Source organism: Rutilus rutilus (assembly GCF_951802725.1).
Source record: "Rutilus rutilus genome assembly, chromosome: 7".
NCBI classification, from domain to species: domain Eukaryota; kingdom Metazoa; phylum Chordata; class Actinopteri; order Cypriniformes; family Leuciscidae; genus Rutilus; species Rutilus rutilus.
The window spans coordinates 31,812,851-31,833,136 of NC_140221.1; the positions used below are offsets into that span (position 1 = coordinate 31,812,851).

A 20,286-nucleotide genomic window follows, 5' to 3' on the forward strand; every position below is an offset into this window, starting at 1 on the left:
TATGTATATGTATTATTGATTGCTATCAGGATGTGAAGAGAGTTTCAACCAGTATAACAAAATATATTAATTTTGGGGTTGCATACCCTACCATTTAATCTTATATGACCAGTTTAATTTTGTTTAATTCATATTTGGCTGATAATGAAACACCTCTGCTTTAGATACCCATGAGATCCTGGCTCAAAGATGCCATGTCGGACTCATTTACTTGGTTGAGCACTGTAGATGGCGGCTTTCAGGTATGTTATTTGATCAGAACCAATAACCAGAATATCCTCTTTCCATCATGTCCCGCCCCTGAGTATATCTTTACTTTATAGTTTGATTACACTGAAACTGGTGCGGTACAAATGAGATTCCTACGACTGAACAGCAGGATTGCCAAGCAGAACATAACATTTTCATGCCAGCCAAACACCCACCAGGGCTCCAATGAAAGAGAGATTAAGTTCCTTGCCGACTCAAGAAGACAGAGCTTCTTGGGAACATTACTGGATTGTGAAGTAAGACAACTGTAACTAAGTTATAATGGATTGCATTGCTGGTCACTTAAATTTATTATGTCCCCTTTCTGTCTGTGTTTAGCATACAGAGGCGCTGGATACAGGCCCTCGGGAGTCTGTGTTCCAGTTTGAGACCGAAGACCTGGAGCTTTTACCAATTAGAGATGTGGCTTTATTTGGCCACAGCGACACAACAGAAGAGTTTCAGTTTACTGTAGGACACGTCTGCTTCAGCTAAAGCATAAACAATCTGTTCTGCAGAGCTCTTACTGAGTAGCTCTCTGCTGAGGAAATCAGGACTTTCTTTACTCTACTGTTCTCCATCTGCTGTGGGAATGGAGGTTCCTAATGAAGTTTTCACCTTCAGTTTACAGTGTACCTTCAGTACAATGAACTGGCTTGTTGTCTGTTGGCAACAGTAATCTGGTGCACAGCTTCTCATGAGGAGTTGTAAAATATTGTTGTATATTGTTTGCAATGTTTTTTTTTCTTCTTTTAAATAACTGATTATTTATATGATGTCTTGATGTTACTCTTGTCACATTCACTTCCACAAACCATGATTTCTTTTAAAAAATACTTTAATTCAGGTTTTGTTGCACCTTATGACACAGATAACTGTGATATACACTGCATGGCCAAAAGTTTGTTTGACACTTTTAACACCAAGCTGTGTTGTCACTATTGGCCATGTGGTGTATGTGGCACCCAAATCTGGTACTATTTAAACAATGTGCCTCAAACGTATATCAGGCACTGCTTGTTTTGAAGATAACACTAATTACTTACAAAGCTGTCAGACAGTTGCTGTGAGCCCATTGTTTATGGTGGAATTTGTTATATCTCAATCAACAAATTATGATGACCATTATTAAGTGTCAGTTGTTCTTGTGTGCAAAATACAAAAACAGTCCCATTAAAAAATACAATTTAGGTTATTGTAAAGTAACACATTGCAATCTGTTTTAATAACAAACTGATTTTATTCAAATGAGTGTGTTTTTTTTATATTATTGTGGAGTAGCCTATGCCAAAAAAAAAAAAGTCCTGGAGGATTTTTTTTTCTCCGGATTACTTTATGAATTTAGTTAATTCAGCTTGAATTATAATAACTGTATTTTTGATCTTATACAGAAGGGAAGTGCATATCAATTTCTCATTCAAATGTAGTGATTTGTACATGCATTTACTGAATTAGACTGCTAATGTAAAATGTTTTGCAAATACAACTTTACTAAAGTAAAACTAAGATAAAAACACATAAATATATAGACGGCTAAATATAAAATATGAGTTTATTATATTATACACTACCAATTAAATACATTTTTTTTGTTATCTTTACGATTTTTTTAAATGCAAGGCTGCATTTATTTGATCAAAATACATTCATATATGTTCATTCACCTAAACTCCAGTGACCATTTCAGTGTAGTGTAAACCTGTAGGCTTGTGTGGTAAATAATAAATAATACCAAAATTAGTTTTTAGGTTTCTATGTTTGTCGCCCTCTGGAGGATTATTTGGAAAAGCCACAAGTTGCTGCTACTAGTGTAAGTGTACAGTTCAACACGCCTCCTTACAGCTGGATGTGTATTCGTCTCCAGGAAATCACTTGAAACATCAGCTAAGAAAATGGCTGCAATATGATCCAGTTAATCCTTCACGGTTTTCAAACGTGTCATTTCGAAAGTCGCATGGTATTCGCCACAGGTTTTTGTGAGTGTGACTGATCGCCGGTGAGCTCTAGGCCCTTCAGTGATGCCTCGGACCGTCGTGAGATCCTGAGCCGACCAGAGCTCCGCTCCACACAGCTGGAGCCTCGACATACTTCAGGAAGAGAGGTGAACGAGTTTGTCTGATGTTTGCGCTTAAGCCCACATAAGTCAGAGAAATGTAGCCAAGTGTGAGATTTATTGTGTCACTAAATCGAGAAACTGAACTGCTTTTGTTCTAACGTTAAATAAAAAAAAAATAGTTTTAAGGGTTATTTAGACCAGACATAATTTTAAGTCAGGGTTTAGTCAGTGAGAAAGCGTTGGCTGACAGTTGGCTCATCTGGCTGCCGAGAACCGGTTTTAAATAACAGTTCCTCGATTCAAACTAATTTATATTTATGGTATTCTGCCTGTGTGGTGGAAATACCGTACTGAAATACTCTGAGTTTGTTTTCTGAACTATTTATTCGCTCGACGATGATATGAGAACGAATGACTCTTTTAAGTCGGTTCTTTTGAACGAATCAAACATTCTCGAAGTGGTTGCTGAATAGAATCAATCAGTCAACGATTGAAATATGCTACCCGTTTCTGTTTCTTTAGTGTTTTTATTATAAGATAGTTAGATATTTTTATTATAATGTGTAACGTTAGTTAGATAATTAGGTTGGTTGGACAATATGTGTCTTTTGATGTCAATTATTAACAGGGTCTCATCAGCTGATGGTATGAAGCAGTTTTAGACTTGCTCCGTAAGTTAAATATAAATATTTTATGTTAGTTAAAATACTTAATAATTTATTTATGCCATCGACGTCTGTAAAGTGTCAAATGTAAACGTTATTACCGTTTTTCTGTGTCATCAGTACTGTATGTGCCAGTCTGCTGCCCACGCAGCTACTGTCAGCACGGACTGTGTCTCAACACCTAGTGAACTGCCTATGTAGACAGCACTTTTGAACGTTATAGTCAACCCAGAGATATTGTACAGGTAGGCAGCTTTCTTGGTTTTGAGAAAGCTTGTTTTCTCCCTCTGTACACAGAGACCTGGTCACTGAGTTTATGAACAGTCTGGAGAGAGACAGGGAATCATGCTTTCACCATCAAAAAGGGATTTTGTATCTCTGACTCTCAGTGAAAGCGGCAGCTACACCAACAGCAAGCAGTGGCGCCGGCAGTCCTGCTGGAGGGTGAGTTCAACATTCAAGTCATTTATTTATTTACATGATGGTTTTATCTATTAGTAGCTTTGAGGTCCATCTGTGTAGTTTAATGTCTTTGCTTAGTAACATTTGATTGCAAAGATCTGATGATTCTACGATCACCTCGGCTTTTTGTCCAGAAATGGAAACAGCTGTCCAGATTGCAGCGCAGCCTGATTCTGTTTACATTGATGCTGTTGCTGGTTTGTGGAATCGCCACATCTCCCACTCTCATTGAACACTGGAGAGGTGAGCCACTATATCCATCCACCCCCCCACCCCACCAGAAAACCCCTATTGAAACTAATAAATTGTCTTTTTGAAAAAAAAAATTAATAATGCAATGTTAATGCTTTAAAATTGCAATGTAACAGAAGTAGAGAGAGATCTTTTCTTCCATTTTGTGTTGTACATCCAAGCAAAACAACAGATTATGGGAAAGAAAAAAGATTTAGGGCAGGGACTTGCTTCTATCCATCAGTTGTTGATTGAATGGAGGCCGATTTGAATGCAAGCTTTGCAGTAGGTTGTAAGAAAGGGATGGGGCTTAAGTGAACTAAATGATTGGAGGAAACCGGAATATGTCACCATAGAGAAGCCAGATCCAGTTTTGACATTTTGATTAAAAAAAATGAAACATGCATGGATGAATCGTTCACAATAAGATCTATAACATGCATTTACAAAATGCCAACTTTAACCTAATATCTCTATTAAGGTTTGATTGAGAAGCTTATTATACCTCCTCTGTGTTCATGTTTCTCAGGTGATAAAGTTGGGGGGAACAGGAACGATGGGAAACTGCAATTTGTTGTTGACCTGAAAAATGATTACAGGTCCATTCTTCCTGAGCCGCCCTCTGAGGTTAGTGTGACCCATTTGTTTCTTGCTTGCTTTTTGGATGCCCTCGTTTTATGAGTAACCTGATAACTCAAGGTTACAGGCTGCGCTTTGTGCTGCTTTTTGCAGTTTGTGGCAGTAACCTATGTTTTCCTCCTGAAACACAGAGAAAGGACTACCGTAGACGTGGACCTCCTATCTTGCAGAACCGTTTGCAATTCAAAACGAATGTTTCAGGTCTGTTGGAAGAAGAAAATCATGGACCGGATCTTAAGAATGCAGATAAAGGATCGGAGGGAGGAAAGCCGGTCATTAGGTTTGATCATTAGATTTTAAATGTCAACTGTGCTGAAACACAACAGCATGTGCATTTTGTCTGAGTATAGAGGACTAGATATTCCTGTGGTTTGTTTATTATTATCATTATTTATTTCTTACATGATTGTAGTTGGCGTGGAGCAGTGATAAAAGAAGAGCAGGCCTCTGATACTGACACCAAAGACACAGAAAACCAAGATGGCCCAGCATCATTAGCACGTGGTTTGTTATTTTGTCAAGAGTCAGTTGCTAAATCTATTAATACTTTCTAAATATAAACACATTTTATGTAGCTGATCTGCCTGAATTAATTTGTTTCTTTTTCTGGATTGCATTGAAGCAGCTGTTTCCTGTGTTTTTGTTGCTTTTAGCTGAGAGCAGGCTGGAGGCTGTGAGAGAAGCTTTTAGACATGCCTGGAAGGGCTACAAAGACTTTGCTTGGGGTCATGATGAGCTCAAACCAATCTCTAAATCATATGGAGAGTGGTTTGGACTTGGTCTGACCCTAATTGATGCTCTGGACACCATGTGGATCTTGGGTCTCAAAGAGGGTAATTTAGCTTGCTAGAGAAAATACATTACAGAAGCCCACACAGAACCAATTTTTTTTTTCTGTCTCCTTTTCTCAAGATCCAAAATGCCTTGTGGCATGGACTGGAAAAAATCCAGTCCAAGTCAAAAGGCATTAAATGAATAAATAAATAAATCTTATTTATATACAGTATATATTAGGGCTGTCAGCCCTAACTTGTTAGCTTATGCGATTCATTTAATATTTATGAATGTTTTAAAATAATTTAAGGCAAATAAATTACTTAAGCACGTGAAATTCTATCATTAACGTAATTTACGTCACATGGTTAGATGATCTTAGAAGTCAGGAGTTTATCACAGTGATCCAGTAAGCGAATTCATTCAAAAAACAATCAGTCCAAAACAGCGCTAATGGAAAGAAAACCAGGCTGAATACATCAGAGATGGCAGAGAGAATAGAGACTCACTTTGCGTTTTCAGTGAATTATTCATTCCAGGTTGTTTCACTTTAAAACATGAGCTCTGTCAAATTCTGTGATTGTTTCTAAAGAGCGCGAGCCCTCACACATCGCGCTGTGTGAAATACAGACGGAACGTCAAAATATCCCACTGCTGTATGGCCAGATGATGCGTAAACTACGTTTCTCGATTGGATAAAGCAAACCAGCGTCTCGCTAGTAACGTTTTGATGAATGAGGATTGGAATCAAGGTAAAGACGATTGCAGTGACATACAGGAGTCGTACAGTAAGTACTCGTGACGTGAGTCCGTTATATTTATGCGCAGACAAACCGTGCATGTGCACTCTTGATGCACTGATAGCACAATGTATTTATGCACAGACACATTTCAGTACATTAATGTTGTTTCCACACACATTCAGGATAATGCTTTGATTTGTCATCATGTCATGTGTATGTTGATGTGTTTAGTAATTATGAATGGATCCGTGTACTGTAGTAGGTAATATATGCAGTCAGGTCAAGGTGTTTGGTTTGTCTGTAATGTGAAAGTGATAGTGTGTAAAGTGATTCTCTGATAGCGTAACAGAGTCACAGTTTTTACACTTTTTTGGGAAATCAACCAACTGACTTAAAGGTACAATATGTAATGTACTTTCAATTGTGTACTTACATTATCCTAAATGTTTCCAAGAATTAGTAAATTCACAATTTTAAATAGTGCCCGTCCCTTGACACTTGTCGCCTGTCACTGACGTAATATCCGCGTTATCCCTGGTTTCCGCTTGTACTGCCATAGTAACCATGGCGACAGACGTGGACAACTGCGTTACGTCTAGCGGCACACTCACGCTGTTGTTGTTTCGTTCAAACGTTATGGACGAGCAGACTTTGGGACAGAAGTAGAAATAAAACGAGGTTCAATATCGGCGTGGCGTTTTCGCAATGCCAAGAGCTCCGCAACAAACTTGGACTTGACAGAGCTTCGCGACTTGACAGAGAGACGCCACTCTTGCATGTACTTTATTAGACAGGTGAGCAAATGTACATAAAACGAATCAATGTTATATAGCTCAACATGATGAAATGTTAGAATACGATCAGTATGTTATTCTAATGTTGATCTAGCTTACTGCTAGTCTCATATAGCCAACAAACTAACACATAGAATAACATAACTTTCAACACACTCAAGTGCAGTTTAGTATGATAGTGTAACGTTAGACCAAGTGAAACAGCGCTGCGTTACCTCACAAGTTTAATTCGTCAAATAAACTGACCTGTGAGTTGTAATTCAGCACTTGCAGCTAGTTCGGTAGAATGAAATGTCCTTATTCCTCTATATCCGCAGGACTCGCGTGTGGCGCTGATATCTGTCTCTCATTAGCAATCGCGCCCAGCTTCATACCACAGTCATGTTAAAAAACATGAATGTTTTCACTCATCCATAAACATAATTAGATCCATCAGCATGACGACAAGTTCCATGATTCCGCTTATCACTGCGTCATCAATCTACGCCTTTGTTAGTATAAGAGGTTAGCGACCCCCTAGCGGCGAAAACAATTACATATTGTAGCTTTAATAATAGCTATATGTGAATGCATTTTTTTTCTTATCTAAAATGAAGACATTTACATACATCGAAAAAAAAATGCACTTCAACTTCACCTACTCATTTTATGATATACCCTGAAGTTGTTTACTGTGTATTTGATGTGGCTTACTTAATTTACATAAATGTATTTGACAGAGTTTGCAGAGGCCAGGGAGTGGGTGGCCAAAGAGCTCTCCTTCGATAAAAATGTGGATGTTAATCTTTTTGAGAGCACCATTCGTATCCTGGGGGGCCTGCTAAGTACTTACCATCTGACCGGAGACCTCATGTTCCTGGATAAAGCTGTGAGTTAGAAGTAAACCCCCACCCCCGGTAGCTCAAAACATCTCTTCTCCCTGTTACTATGTTCTGGTTATTGGATGCTATTTTTATCTCGTTAATATTTTTTCAGAAAGATATTGGCTCCAGGCTGATGCCCGCCTTCAGCACTGCCTCTAAAATCCCCTATTCTGATGTGAATATTGGGAAGGGAACGGCTCATCCTCCGCGATGGACTTCTGACAGCACCGTAGCTGAGGTCACTAGCATTCAGCTGGAGTTCAGAGAGCTCAGCCGACTCACTGGAGACACCAAATACAAGGTGGATGGATAATCTTTCACAATTAAGTGTTTTCTGTTCTCATTAGAACAAGTGGTTTCTTATCATCCATGGCTTTCTTTCTGTAGCTTGCTGTGATGGAGGTGATGCAGCAGGTGCATAAACTGGACGGAAAGAAAGATGGGCTGGTGCCGATGTTTATAAATACCAACAACGGGCTGTTCACCCATCAGGGCATTTACACGCTGGGTGCCAGGGCTGACAGCTACTATGAGTATCTGCTGAAGCAGTGGATACAGGGAGGCAAGACAGAGAACGAGTGAGTCGAGGGTCATGTGTGTTTGGACGTTATAGTTTATTCCTCATTCCTTTTGGCTATGGAATGATGACAGCCTGTGGTATTAACACACGCTATAATATATAATTATTAATTATATATATATATATATAATTATTAATAATAATAAATATATATATTATGCTTTATCGCATGCAATACATTTTTTCCAGTTTAACGCGTAACAAATATTTAACGCAGCATCCGTTTTTTCTGTCATCCTTTGGCTATATATATATATATATAGCGCTATATATTTATATTTATATAAATTACATTATGTGTATGTATTGCTGTAGCTTTTTTATTTATTACAATTATTTTGGGTTCCCATGTGTTCAGATTGTTAGATGACTACCTGCTGGCTGTGGAAGGGGTGAAGAAGAACCTGCTGAACAAGTCTATTCCTAAAGGCCTTACATTTGTGGGAGAGTTGTCCCATGGACAATTCAGTCCCAAAATGGTATGTTTGTTCTCGAAGAATAACAAGACCTTCAAGTTCAGAAGTGTCAAATAGCTCATCTAGCCCCTTTTTTCTCCTTTCTTTTAGGACCATTTGGTATGTTTCTTACCTGGCACTCTGGCACTGGGGGCACATTACGGCCTTCCTGCTGATCATATGGAGCTGGCAAAACAGCTGATGGAGACCTGCTACCAGATGTATGCCCAGATGGAGACGGGTCTGAGCCCGGAGATAGTTCATTTCAACATGCATGAGGGGAGCACAAAGGATGTAAATGTAAAGGTGAGCTGACGAAGAGCTTTAAGTTTTCACTACTCTCGGCAGTTGTGAAACATGTTTGTTTGAGTATGTGAAATGAAACGGTCTTTATGATTTTGTAATATCTTGCAGATGGCTGACCGGCACAACCTTCTGCGGCCAGAGACCGTGGAAAGCCTCTTCTACTTGTACAGATTCACCCAGGATAAGAAGTACCAGCAGTGGGGCTGGGAGATCCTACAGAACTTTAATAAGTACACAAGGGTATGTGAGAGAGTGAGAAACTGTTGCCTTGAGGTGTTTTTAGAACATGCAAAATAGTAGAAGGAAGTTGTGTCCTAATTTACATGTTTTCCATTCTAAATAGTATGCAAGATTCAAGAATAATTTAAATGAATTCATAGAAAATAGTTTGCCAAAGGTGTCCAGATGGTGTACTGTTTCTGTTGGATTTTTGAAGTGTGTGCCTTTGTGAATTCTTTTCAGATAATATTGCCCACAACCCATCGCTCAGTTGAAGTTTTTCAACGATTACAGCAGGTTTTTTAATGTAAATGTTAATAAATGTAGTTATATGTTAATTGTTTACTGTTCAAAAGTCAAGTCGTTTTTTAAAAAGAAATGAATACTTTTCTTCAGCAAGGATGCATTAAATTTATCAAAAGCTACAGTAAAAACATTTTATAATATTAAAAAAAGATATTTTAAATAATTGCTGTTCTTTTGAAATTTCTATTGGTCATAGAATCATGAAAAAAAACCCCACTGTTTCCACAAAAATATTGAGCAGCACGACTGTTTTCAACATTGATAATGAGAAATGTTTCTTAAACAGCAGATCAGCATATTAGAATGATATCTGAAGGATCAAGTGACACTGAAGACTTAAGCTGCCATCATTTTGTGTTATGTTTTAATTGCAATAATAAATACGTGCCTTAGTGTGAATAAAATACTTTTTTTTTTTTTAAACGTACCAACACTACACGTTTAAAGTGTAGTGTATATGCAAATGCAACAGAGGGGTTTTTAGTATAAAGATGCAGTTTTATGATGTGGCAGTTTGTCCCTGTACTTAGTATGCACGTTATCAGAAAAGTGCATAATTCTAGTGAGTAACAGAACTGTAAAAGAAATATCAGGGAATTTTACAAGTGTTTTTTTTTTTTTTTTGGAAAATGCATAGAAATAAATAAAATCTCAAAAGGTCATAGAAAATTAACTTAAACATCCTTATACATTCATCATGAAAAAACATGGAAAGTTATTAAGATTATTTTTCATACTGGCTCAAAGCCAAACCTTGGTGCTCTGTCAGAATGAAAGTGGGATATTATTGGCTCAGTTCTGACTTTCATATGTCAGATATATTGTTACTTGGCTTCTCATATTTGGCTTGGTTTATACAAACATTGCCTTGCTCCTTTTCCAAATGCACTTACACTTTCTCTCTCTGCATTTCTGAACTTCACATTCAGCATTCAGTTCATATCAACAGTTTACAAGGATGTTAGCAAACAACTCTGTTCTGACTCATGTGTCCCTCTCCCCACAGGTTCCCACTGGAGGTTATACATCCATAAACAACGTCTGCGACCCGTCCTATCCCAGCCCTCGAGACAAGATGGAGAGCTTCTTCCTGGGTGAGACGCTCAAATACTTCTACCTGCTGTTTTCCGAGGACCCCGACCTTATCAGCTTAGACAAGTACGTCTTCAACACTGAGGCCCATCCTCTGCCCATATGGCCACAAGCAGAGTGATGGACCCACAAGCACACGTGCGTAACCAAACACACCTCTCTCAGGGCCGTGAACACATTTGATATCCAAACTGCCGTCTTTTTCTACACTAGGAGCTCTTTTTTTGTAATTGAAAGTCACTTTCTGGTGAAATAATTAGAGCCATGACAAAAATCTGTTTGTAGGTGTGTAGTTTCTGAGTGTATTAGTGATCTGTATGTTTCTATTAATAGAAGTTTCTCTATTTATGCTTCTATGATACTTTGATCAGCTGGGCTGCTAAGTTAGCCCACTGAATCAGTATGTGCAGTCTCTCAGCCCAAGCACACAGACAAACAAAAAAACGTTCATACTGTGAAACCTTATGGGGACTGCAAGCACTTTATGGTGTGTTTTTGGGGTTTTAGTGTGTGTATATTTTCTTTTAATGAAAGAACCACTGCTGTTTTTGTTGTGAAGAGTCTTTCTTATGGAGTCTATTTAGCTTTGTAAATTAGTTTTTCTTTGCATCATAATTATTTCCATGGTTTTATTTGTTTTCCAGAGCATTTGGAATATGTGGTTACACTGTACAATAAGGTCTCATTTGTTAACATTAGTTCAAGCAGTAACTAACATGAACTAACAATGAACAATACATTCTTGCAGCATTTATTAACTTTTGTTAGTTAGTTAATAAAAATGTACATGTTCATGTTAGTTCACTGTGCATTAACTAATATATTAACAGAGACAACTTTTGATCTTAAAAAAATGTATGTTAAGATTAACATTAAGATCAGTAAATGCTGTAGAAGTATTGTACATTGTTAGTTCTGGCTTACTAATGTAGTTAACTAATGTTAACAAATGAAACCTTATTGTAAAGTTTAGAGTTATCAGACAGCATTATATCATTTTTCTTAAAATTTGTGTTTTTATTAATTAATTTGAATATTTCTCTTTCGTTTTGAGCCTAAAACCCCATTCTTGCTGTGAAGGATGTTAATGCCATTCCTGTGAATAGGATAAATGTACATGTACATGTTTGTGTTGAGTTTGGTGTTAGTTAGAGGGTTTATTATTTTCTATATTAAAAATCTCCTTTTGATGTTAAAACTCGCTAGCAGGTGGTCATATGAACCATTATTATTGTTATTCGATTTTTATTCAGTTTCGTCCCTTTTTTTGTGGTTGCAGGATTATAAGTCTTTTAATGGAGCATTAATCAAGCACAATGTTGTTGTTTTTTTCCCAAAAAAATTAAATAAGGGTCTATAATATATTATGGCACATGTAGTTATCTCACTCTTTCGCGGGACCTACATCAGATGAGAATGTGTCTGTAGTATTTTCACGTGTATGATGAACTTTTAACATACGGTATTGGTCGAATATTTTGTGAAATGTGAACAATTGGATTTTGGTTTTTGGGGTTGTTTTTTGTAGAATCTTCAAAATTCCAAATGTTTTTATGCAGGAAGACAAATGGAATGTTTAAGTTATTCACTCTTCTCTGCTGATTGCAGATCAGTTTGTGGCCTGAGTTTAAATAGAGTAGAATGTACAGGATGTCTTAAGGTTACTGATAACATGCAGGGCTACCAACTTTTTGACCATCAAAGAATAGACCTGCTGTTTACAAATGTATTATGTCATTGTATTCAAAAAGCTGGTTGAACATTACGTCTCACTGTGCAGAATTTTACAGTAATACTATCCAGAGGTTTGTTTAGGTAGTATACATTACAGCTGTTCATCAAGGGCTGAGCATTGACTGGTGTTCTGTTCCGCGTGTGCCTTTACATACAGAGCAATGATGACAAATGACTATTTTCAGTCCTGAGAATCAAGTTTTTATGAGAAATCAATCTATTTTAAGCATCTCATTCCTGTTGTGAAGCTATTTATGATTCTTTCTTTTTTTTGTGAATAAATACTTGTGATTATTTATAAAACAGTGTGTAAGCGATAAATTGCTATCTGTATGCCATTTCTGGGTATTTTTTCTCTCTCATTGTGTGAGAAATTGAAGAAAGCTTGCTTGTGTATCTCAGATTAAAATGAAGGGCTTTTCATGCCTCACTCTCAATTGTTGTGCAAATGTCTTAAATGATCATCTGCCTCATGCATATTGACAAATCAACATAGTTCTGAATCATTCATTCACCAAAGACGTGCCATGAATTTCAAAGAATATTCTAAAACGGGGGCAATAATAATGTGGTACAGCTGTACATATTCCTTTGAATTACCACAACTCAATCTGGCAATTTGTAAATGATGATTTTAGACACAAGAGTGAGCTTGTACATAATGAAAATGTTTTTTTCTTTCTTTTTATTGACAAATTAATATTTCTGGAATATATCTTTTTAATGTCCATTTCTGTGGAAAATAAATGGATTTATTCCATATTTTACAAGATCACAAATGTTGAAATAAATTGTACATTAAATAACACATGATGGCTCCTTCCTTGCCGCCTTCACCCATTGAGCAATGATTTCAGACTCCTTCTTACGAGCCACAATCACAGACTCGGGATCAGCAGGGTTGGACTCCCTAAAAAAAAAAAGAAAAAAAAAAGAAAAAAAAAAGTAGGAAGCATGGTCAGGTGACATAACCAAATCTAACATCTCAATAATAGCATAAATCTTTTTTTTTTTTTTTTTTGCATATTCAGATAGGTTTCTGAAAGTCTGGAGAGCAAAAAATAAATAAATGTATATGATTCAGACCACATTTGGTGGTGGTTAATTGCGATTTTCAACAGATGTGTCTCAGCCGGGATGCTCTGGCTGCTCAAATCAGATTTCAAATGGTCTTTTGCATCACTCTTATGATAACGTCAGAACCGGTGACGGAACTGCCGGAAGTATATGCGAGGGAGGAGAACGAAATCTTTGGGTTCTGCACTGTGACTAAATAGGGCGCTTATTTGGAGAGCGAGATGATGCACCTCCATTTTTCCTGCATCTGTGTGTGTGTACGCCTACGTCATTACCAAAGCAACCCATGGTTGGTTATGTCTGGACACACAAATATCAGTTGATTACTTGCAATCAACAGTGCAGAGTCTGCAGACATTCTGTCTTAAAAGGTCTGATTTGAGAAAAAAAAAAAGCAATTTGCCTGCAGTCTGAAAATAGCTTCAGTTTAACTCGGACCTTAAATCCAGATGATGAGCTCCCTCTGGTATGGTGATAGCAATCAACGATGGGCTGAGTGTCTTCCTGATCTACAGGCGAAAATAATTCCATTAAATGTTTTACAGAGAAGAGCAACAAAATAGCCTTTACTTGTAAACAGAACAAAGAATAAAAAATAAAAAAGTGCACTCAGTGTAATTACTGAAATGAACTATTCGGATCATTTTTAGTAGGGGAAAAAATACAGTGTGTAACTTTATATTTAAATAATACATTTACAAAGTTTTAAAAGTGAAACTTACTCCTCCATTAGCCCAAGGATCAAGATCCCCATTGGAAAATATGATATTGCTTGCGGTGGAGAGATCTAGAAGAGATCATTCAAATGGTGAGGTAAAATGTATTATTTTATTTATTTTAAGAAAAACACAAACTTATCCACAGTTTGGTAGTTCTAGCTTACCTTGTCCCCAGAACTGGGTCTTGAGCCACCCTGGCCGTGGCAGCACCCCCCATCTCTTTGAGCAGTACTGTTCCCTCTGCTGCTCGGTGAATGTCATCGCTGGGAACATGTCTGTCACATTGTTACTCTCATAGCACATCTCGATCTCAGTGCAGGCCTAAAAAAGATTTTTATATAAAGACATTGTTATATACGATTACAAGTGAATATTCCAATGAAACCTAATGCATCAGAGAGAACTGCAAACTTTATTTAAAAAAAAAAAAGTTCTTTAAAAATCACAGAGTCAAGTATTTGGACTGAATAGAGTGCTGCAAAAATGAGTCCTAAAAGCTGGAAATGAGTTAGCATTTTGAACTTCCAGTTCCATTGTCCTGAAGTCATTGTTTTTTTTTTAATGCCGGAAATGAGGTCTGAGGTCACAATATATTTCCATGTTTTATTCAACGACAAAATATATCATTAATACCCACCACTCGTTATATTTTTAAGGTTATAAATGTCTTGAAAAAGGACTAAAGGAAAAAGGGTTGTGTGGAGCATTAAACATCATCGCAGCGTGTAAATAAAGATTGAAAGCACTGCCGATGGCTTAGTGGTGTTGACAAAGTCATGTGACGTTTGTTTATACTCTAACTTTAGCTGTCTACATCTGGGGATTGTTTAAACTTCAAAATTCATTAAAAGTTATGTTAATTTGTGAAGGTTATCTTGATGAACAAAACGTGTAAGAATCATAAACTTGTTTGTGTTATGCAGTAATCCAAAAGCCAAAGAAAAAAAAAATAATAATCCTATTGGCTTTTTAGCTAGGGAACCAGGGTGATGCTAACTTCCAGGTTGGCCTACAAAATGATTAAATTATTAGCATAAACTTGTGAAATTACGTTTATGATATTCTCTAATCATTAATCAAGGCTCTAATATTACAGTGAACCTTCAAGCAAGTACCAAAAACTAGTATTCAGGGTTTAGTGAGAACTAATCTAGGTACCTGGTAATCCCACGCGTTGCTGTTAAAGCCAAGGCCACAGCCGGTGGGGTCGGCACACTCCACATAGAGACTGTACAGGTCATAACATGTGAGCTGTCCAGTGGAATTATACACAATGCCTGTGGAGGGGTAAGAACTAAATTAATGCCATGTCAGGATTACAACAAAAAGAAAAAGAAATCAAATCTATGCAAAGCTGCGGTCATTTACCAACAGTATCTCTGAGTGCCAACATAAGATCAGTGCCATTCAGCATGATTTCACACGCCACCTGTCGAAGTAAAAAGTACTGAACTTTATCTTTAAGACACATCAGTGTGTCCAACTGCAGGAACTGCACTAGTAAGCCATTTTAAATGGAACCAGATGGGGTGGAATGGTTTCATTTGCTATCAGCATCAGGGAAACATTTGTTTAACACCATTAGGTTTTGCTTTCTGCATTAAAGCCTTTCAGTGGCATGGTTTTATTTTTCATGCTATCCCCTTCCCATTTGGTGACGGAGTTTTCAAAATTCACGCTAGTGACAAGTCCAGTACCTTCACAGGGAAGGCTGGCATGCTGCCCATGAAATGAGTGCTGTAGGGATAATCCAACATGGCCAACATGGTGAAGGCGTTGCGTAAGAGTCCGTTCAGCTGATGAATGTCCTTTGGGGTGGAGGGAGTTTTACACAGCGAGAAAGCAGACTGGATGCGGCTGTAGTCTATGGATTATGAACAAAGAGCATGAGAATGAAACAAACGCAGAGGGAAATGGTTAAGCATCCTGAGCGAATGGCTGCGGATACCTTTCTGCTGTGCCAAAGTGTTTAGCTTCTGGAAAGCTCCTTTCACCGCATCTCTGCAGGCAGGGTTAATCTTCTGGAAATCCTGAACAAGCAAACAGAACACATCAACATTACTCCAATACAAAATCTTCTTTTATTTAGAAATTGTTTTATAGTTTTAAAGGCATGTTTTAAAGCTTAAGTGTCTGAAAGGAATTTGATATGAACTTACAGCAGTGACATCCCGGAAAAACTGTGCAGAGTCTCCAAGACCTGCGGTGGACAGGATGGGAGCGCTAGCGGCTAACGCACCAGCAACAATATTCGGGTACCTGATTCTCATGTAAACGCTCAACATTCCTCCATAGCTGACATAAAAAACAGACATAATAATAATATAGCAAATAATATCTAAATGTTATTATTATTGCATCATATAAAATTACAATTAGTTATGATGATTTTTTATTAATTTAATAATAATTAAATATTATGTAGCCAGTTGGGATATGGATATTTATTTGTATACGTGTGTGTGTATGTGTGTGTCAGGGGATGATGGGTAAATATAAAGCTGACTGATACCTTCCACCAAAGACGATGACGGGACATGTCTGAGCTCCCAGTTCCTTCTTTAGCTCTGTGATCATGACCGCATAGTCAGCCAGGGCCTGCTCCACTGTCAACAGCCCCACCTCAGGGATATTAAATGAATCCTTCCCAAACGGAAGAGATTTTCCATAATATCTCTAGTGTTTAAATCAAAGGTAAACATTAATGGACAGGTATACACTCAAAAACACAGTGAAAACAGCAATGTTGTGTAAAAAATATTAAAATTTTAAATAACTTCATACATTTTATACTTTAATTTATTCTTGTGATAGCAAAGCTGAACGTTACTTTTCAGCATCATTACTCCAGTCTTCAGTGTCACATGATCCTTCAGAAATCATTTAAGTATGCTGATAAGGTGCTTAAGAAACTATTATTATTATTAGTTGAAAACAGTTGTGTTTTTTTTTTTTTTGTGGAAACCATGATACACTACCATTCAAAGGTTTGTGGTAAGATTTTTTTTTAAATCATTTTTTACTTAAATTAATACAGCTAGGACACATTATTTTGATCAAAAGTGACAGTTAAAGACATTTATAATTTTACAAAAGATTCATGTTTCAAATAAATGCTGTTCATTGAACTTTCTTTTCAACAAAGAATCCTGAATTTCTTTTTATCATGGTTACCACAAAATTGAGCACAGATAATAATTGCTAATAATTAAGCACCAAATCAACAATGATTTCTGAAGGATCATGTGACAATGACATAATGAAGTCATGGCGGCTGAAAAATGCACTATTTCAATATTCAATATTTTTGATCAAATGAATGCAGTCTCTGTGAGCATAAGGGACTTCTTTCAAAAACATCTTAATTATTTCAAACTTCTGACCAGTAGTGTAGATTGTTTGACTGCATAAAGTGGACATCTACGCTTTTCTAATGTCTAACTTCCTCCATGGTCATATGATTGAACATGAAATCTTACGTGCTCAGCAAATATCACCAGGGCTCCCTGCACTGCTGCCAGCTCCGTGATGAAGCCTGAATTCAGTGCAAACTCCCATATGTCCCCCTCATTGCCAGTGTAGAAAAAAATGGGTCCATAGCCTTTCTTCCAGTACTGATCTAGAATAAACACATATTGCACTCAGTGTGAAAATAATTTAAAAAGATAAAGTTAAGACTAAGAGTATGACGGTGTGACAGATTACCTGTAATAAGGTAACGCTGATCATATGTGCCATTGCCAAGGCTGTTGTAATTGAAGTGGTCTAAAATCTGTTTAAAATACATTTCCTTGAAATCAGCAGCAAGGTCTCTGTGAGATGGGATGACCTCATTATTGAGCTTTTCCTTAAAAGAAAGAAAGAAAGACAATTCTAAAGAACAGTAAGGAATAACAGAGCAAAGAATGGTAGAAACTGTATGAAAACAACTGGAACAGCCTATCAGTAACAATACAATTTCAAAATACATACAACTAACTGCAGATCATAACTTACCACGGATAAACGTGTCTCAGCCTTTCCACCGAGGATCAGCAACATGAATCCAAGGAAAAGTAACCGTGCAGCCATTCTCACAAAGACCCCATAGATCAAGTCAGGAATCCAGTGGAGTTTAAAGAACTCTCTACAGCCTAGTATTGATTATCATGTGATCACAACTGTCATGTGACTTTTGTGTCATGTATAAACGTTACTGACAATCGCTTATCTCCGTTAGATTAAAAGTACATGATTTACACCGTTTTCAAGTTAAAGGTTGTCTTAGCAATAAACCGAGCAATTTCGCAGTTTAACAATAATTGACACAATAATAGTTTCAGTCAGCGTAAAAGTCAGGAACCATTTCAAAGTAAAAGTCTTCATGCATTTAAATAAGTGACAGTCAAAATGAGCGGATTAGCCTATTATTAATAATATTATTATTATTTGTATTATAAAATGCGTAAAAATAGGACCTATATAGAAGGACACATAAATAAATACATCTTGTGGAATCCATAAGTGAAATCAATTTAATGGCTTTCTTGCCAATATGTTTCAATGGTTACACAAGAGGATGTGCACTAATGTATAAAAAAAATCCAAATAACAGCAATATATTAATAACAACCTCTAAATCATGTTATCCAAAAAAACATTTTTTATATATATATATATTAGTATTTTTATATTAGTATATTTTATAATATATATAAATATATTTTATAATTTATATTTTATATTAGTATCAATTTTCAGTATCAATTGTGAGCAGGACAACCTGAATATTGCAAATGTGACCCATTGTGGATCGAGGTCAATCATTACATTAGTTAGTCCAAACCTGAAGGCTATTCGTGGTTGTATGTGGGGACTTCGATTCATCCAAGTGATTTAATTATTTTGAATCAGTTCACTGGGATTAGGTTTGTTCAGTGAGCATTTTCTGCAGTTTACATCGCTACGCCAGTAGGTGGAAACACGTGTCTATTATATTTTATGAGTGAGTTTTTGAATCATTCAAATTAGCATTACAGTTTTTCTCGATTGTTTACACACATTTTCTGGTACTTGAGACACAATGACCACAACATGTAACTCATTCACCAACCCCCTGAACCAATTCTGCTAAACTACAAGCACAATTCCTGCTTTACACTCAAACTGCAGTTCTAAAACACACTTTTTTCAAAACACTACACACAATTCTCTGCTTTTGCCACAATTTTCATGCAGAAAATCTCTTGTTTTCACAAGGAACACACTGCCATTCAAATATGCACACTGACTCATCACATGGGCAAACACTCGTCATCACACAGTTTTACAATTAGCAATCAGAGCTTTAGTCTCTAGTTAATAAACGCCAGAGGAGAACTGGCCCCCGACTGAGCCTGGGTTCTCCCAAGGTTTTTTTTTCTCCATTGGGTCACCTGATGGAGTTTTAGGACACTATTAGGTCACTTGATGGAGTTTTTCGGTTCCTTGCCACTGTTGCCTTTGGCTTGCTCAGTTGGGGATATTCTGGGGATATCTAATTTGATTTTATCAATAAATTCCACTAGAAACAAACCTTGTTGTATTATTTTAATTTAATACTGTGAAGCTGCTTTGATACAATCTGTATTGTGAAAAGCGCTATACAAATATACTTGACTTGACTTGACTTTAGCATAAAAGGGCAACAGGTGAGCTCTTCAATGGAGCAATGGATGACAACATTGGATTTTTTTTTTTTTACTGTAACTGTATACAGTCAATTCTTCTGTTGTTTTGTATGTAGACCACTGTATGTACAACTTTGTGTTGGTTGGGAGGTACTTTGTATTTGTGTGTTCTGAGTATAAAAACAATATTCTCAGATATTTTACAACACACTTATGTATGTACTGTCTGTAGTAAGTGTAACACTGAACAAAAAAAGGCCTAAGTCATTATGATGAATGGAGAAGAAGTGTTTTGCATTCATCATAGTGTTTTACATTGAGCACATCTGTGTTCAACTGGTTCTTATAAATGTCTATTCATATGATGGTTTGTGTGTGTCATTTGAAAACAAAATACCATTTTGAGAAGAAATAACATTGTTTTGAATGTAAAGTTTCATTTTGCAGGAGAATTGAGGGGTTTTGCCCATTGTGTGTGTGTTTTTGGATTTGTGTGTAGAGGTCTGAGAATATGAGGCATGCTTTCAGAAAATGTGTGTAAACAATCGAGAAAAACTGTAAATAAAATGGATTCGTTCACAAACCCCAAATCGTTCACTAACTAATCACCATGACAACTTTTCTAACACTCACACTCACTCCTAAGCCAGTAAACAAGAACAGGAAGAAACTTG

General features: G+C 36.8%; 3 protein-coding genes across 3 annotated transcripts in view; 2 read left to right on the forward strand and 1 right to left on the reverse strand.

Annotated features, from left to right (window-relative positions):
* The window catches only part of LOC311293113 (uncharacterized protein), a 57,724-nt gene extending 56,230 nt beyond the window's left edge, over nucleotides 1-1,494 (forward strand). The window contains exons 66-68 of the mRNA XM_084413151.1: nucleotides 165-242; nucleotides 324-506; nucleotides 589-1,494. Of these exons, the coding sequence (XP_084269277.1) occupies nucleotides 165-242; nucleotides 324-506; nucleotides 589-744 (417 nt within the window). The 3' untranslated portion in view covers nucleotides 745-1,494. The remainder of the gene's footprint in view (nucleotides 1-164; nucleotides 243-323; nucleotides 507-588) is intronic.
* A 559-nt stretch (nucleotides 1,495-2,053) lies between these two features.
* Nucleotides 2,054-12,976, forward strand: man1b1b (mannosidase, alpha, class 1B, member 1b). Its single transcript, XM_084413535.1, has 14 exons — nucleotides 2,054-2,350; nucleotides 3,268-3,414; nucleotides 3,567-3,675; nucleotides 4,193-4,290; nucleotides 4,434-4,582; nucleotides 4,715-4,806; nucleotides 4,956-5,135; nucleotides 7,333-7,481; nucleotides 7,589-7,777; nucleotides 7,864-8,054; nucleotides 8,415-8,535; nucleotides 8,623-8,817; nucleotides 8,926-9,057; nucleotides 10,349-12,976. Exons 2-14 carry the CDS (start codon nucleotides 3,316-3,318, stop codon nucleotides 10,553-10,555), a joined length of 1,911 nt encoding a protein of 636 aa, XP_084269661.1. The 5' UTR covers nucleotides 2,054-2,350; nucleotides 3,268-3,315; the 3' UTR covers nucleotides 10,556-12,976.
* dpp7 (dipeptidyl-peptidase 7) lies at nucleotides 12,816-18,317 on the reverse strand. The gene is made up of 13 exons (XM_084413536.1): nucleotides 17,961-18,317; nucleotides 17,670-17,811; nucleotides 17,444-17,583; nucleotides 16,477-16,640; nucleotides 16,124-16,259; nucleotides 15,913-15,994; nucleotides 15,662-15,828; nucleotides 15,333-15,393; nucleotides 15,123-15,241; nucleotides 14,129-14,285; nucleotides 13,968-14,032; nucleotides 13,684-13,754; nucleotides 12,816-13,078 (listed from the first exon to the last, which is right to left on the reverse strand). The coding sequence occupies exons 1-13, from the start codon at nucleotides 18,033-18,035 to the stop codon at nucleotides 12,967-12,969; spliced, it is 1,491 nt and encodes a 496-aa protein (XP_084269662.1). The 5' UTR covers nucleotides 18,036-18,317; the 3' UTR covers nucleotides 12,816-12,966.
* Between the last annotated feature and the right edge of the window lie 1,969 nt (nucleotides 18,318-20,286).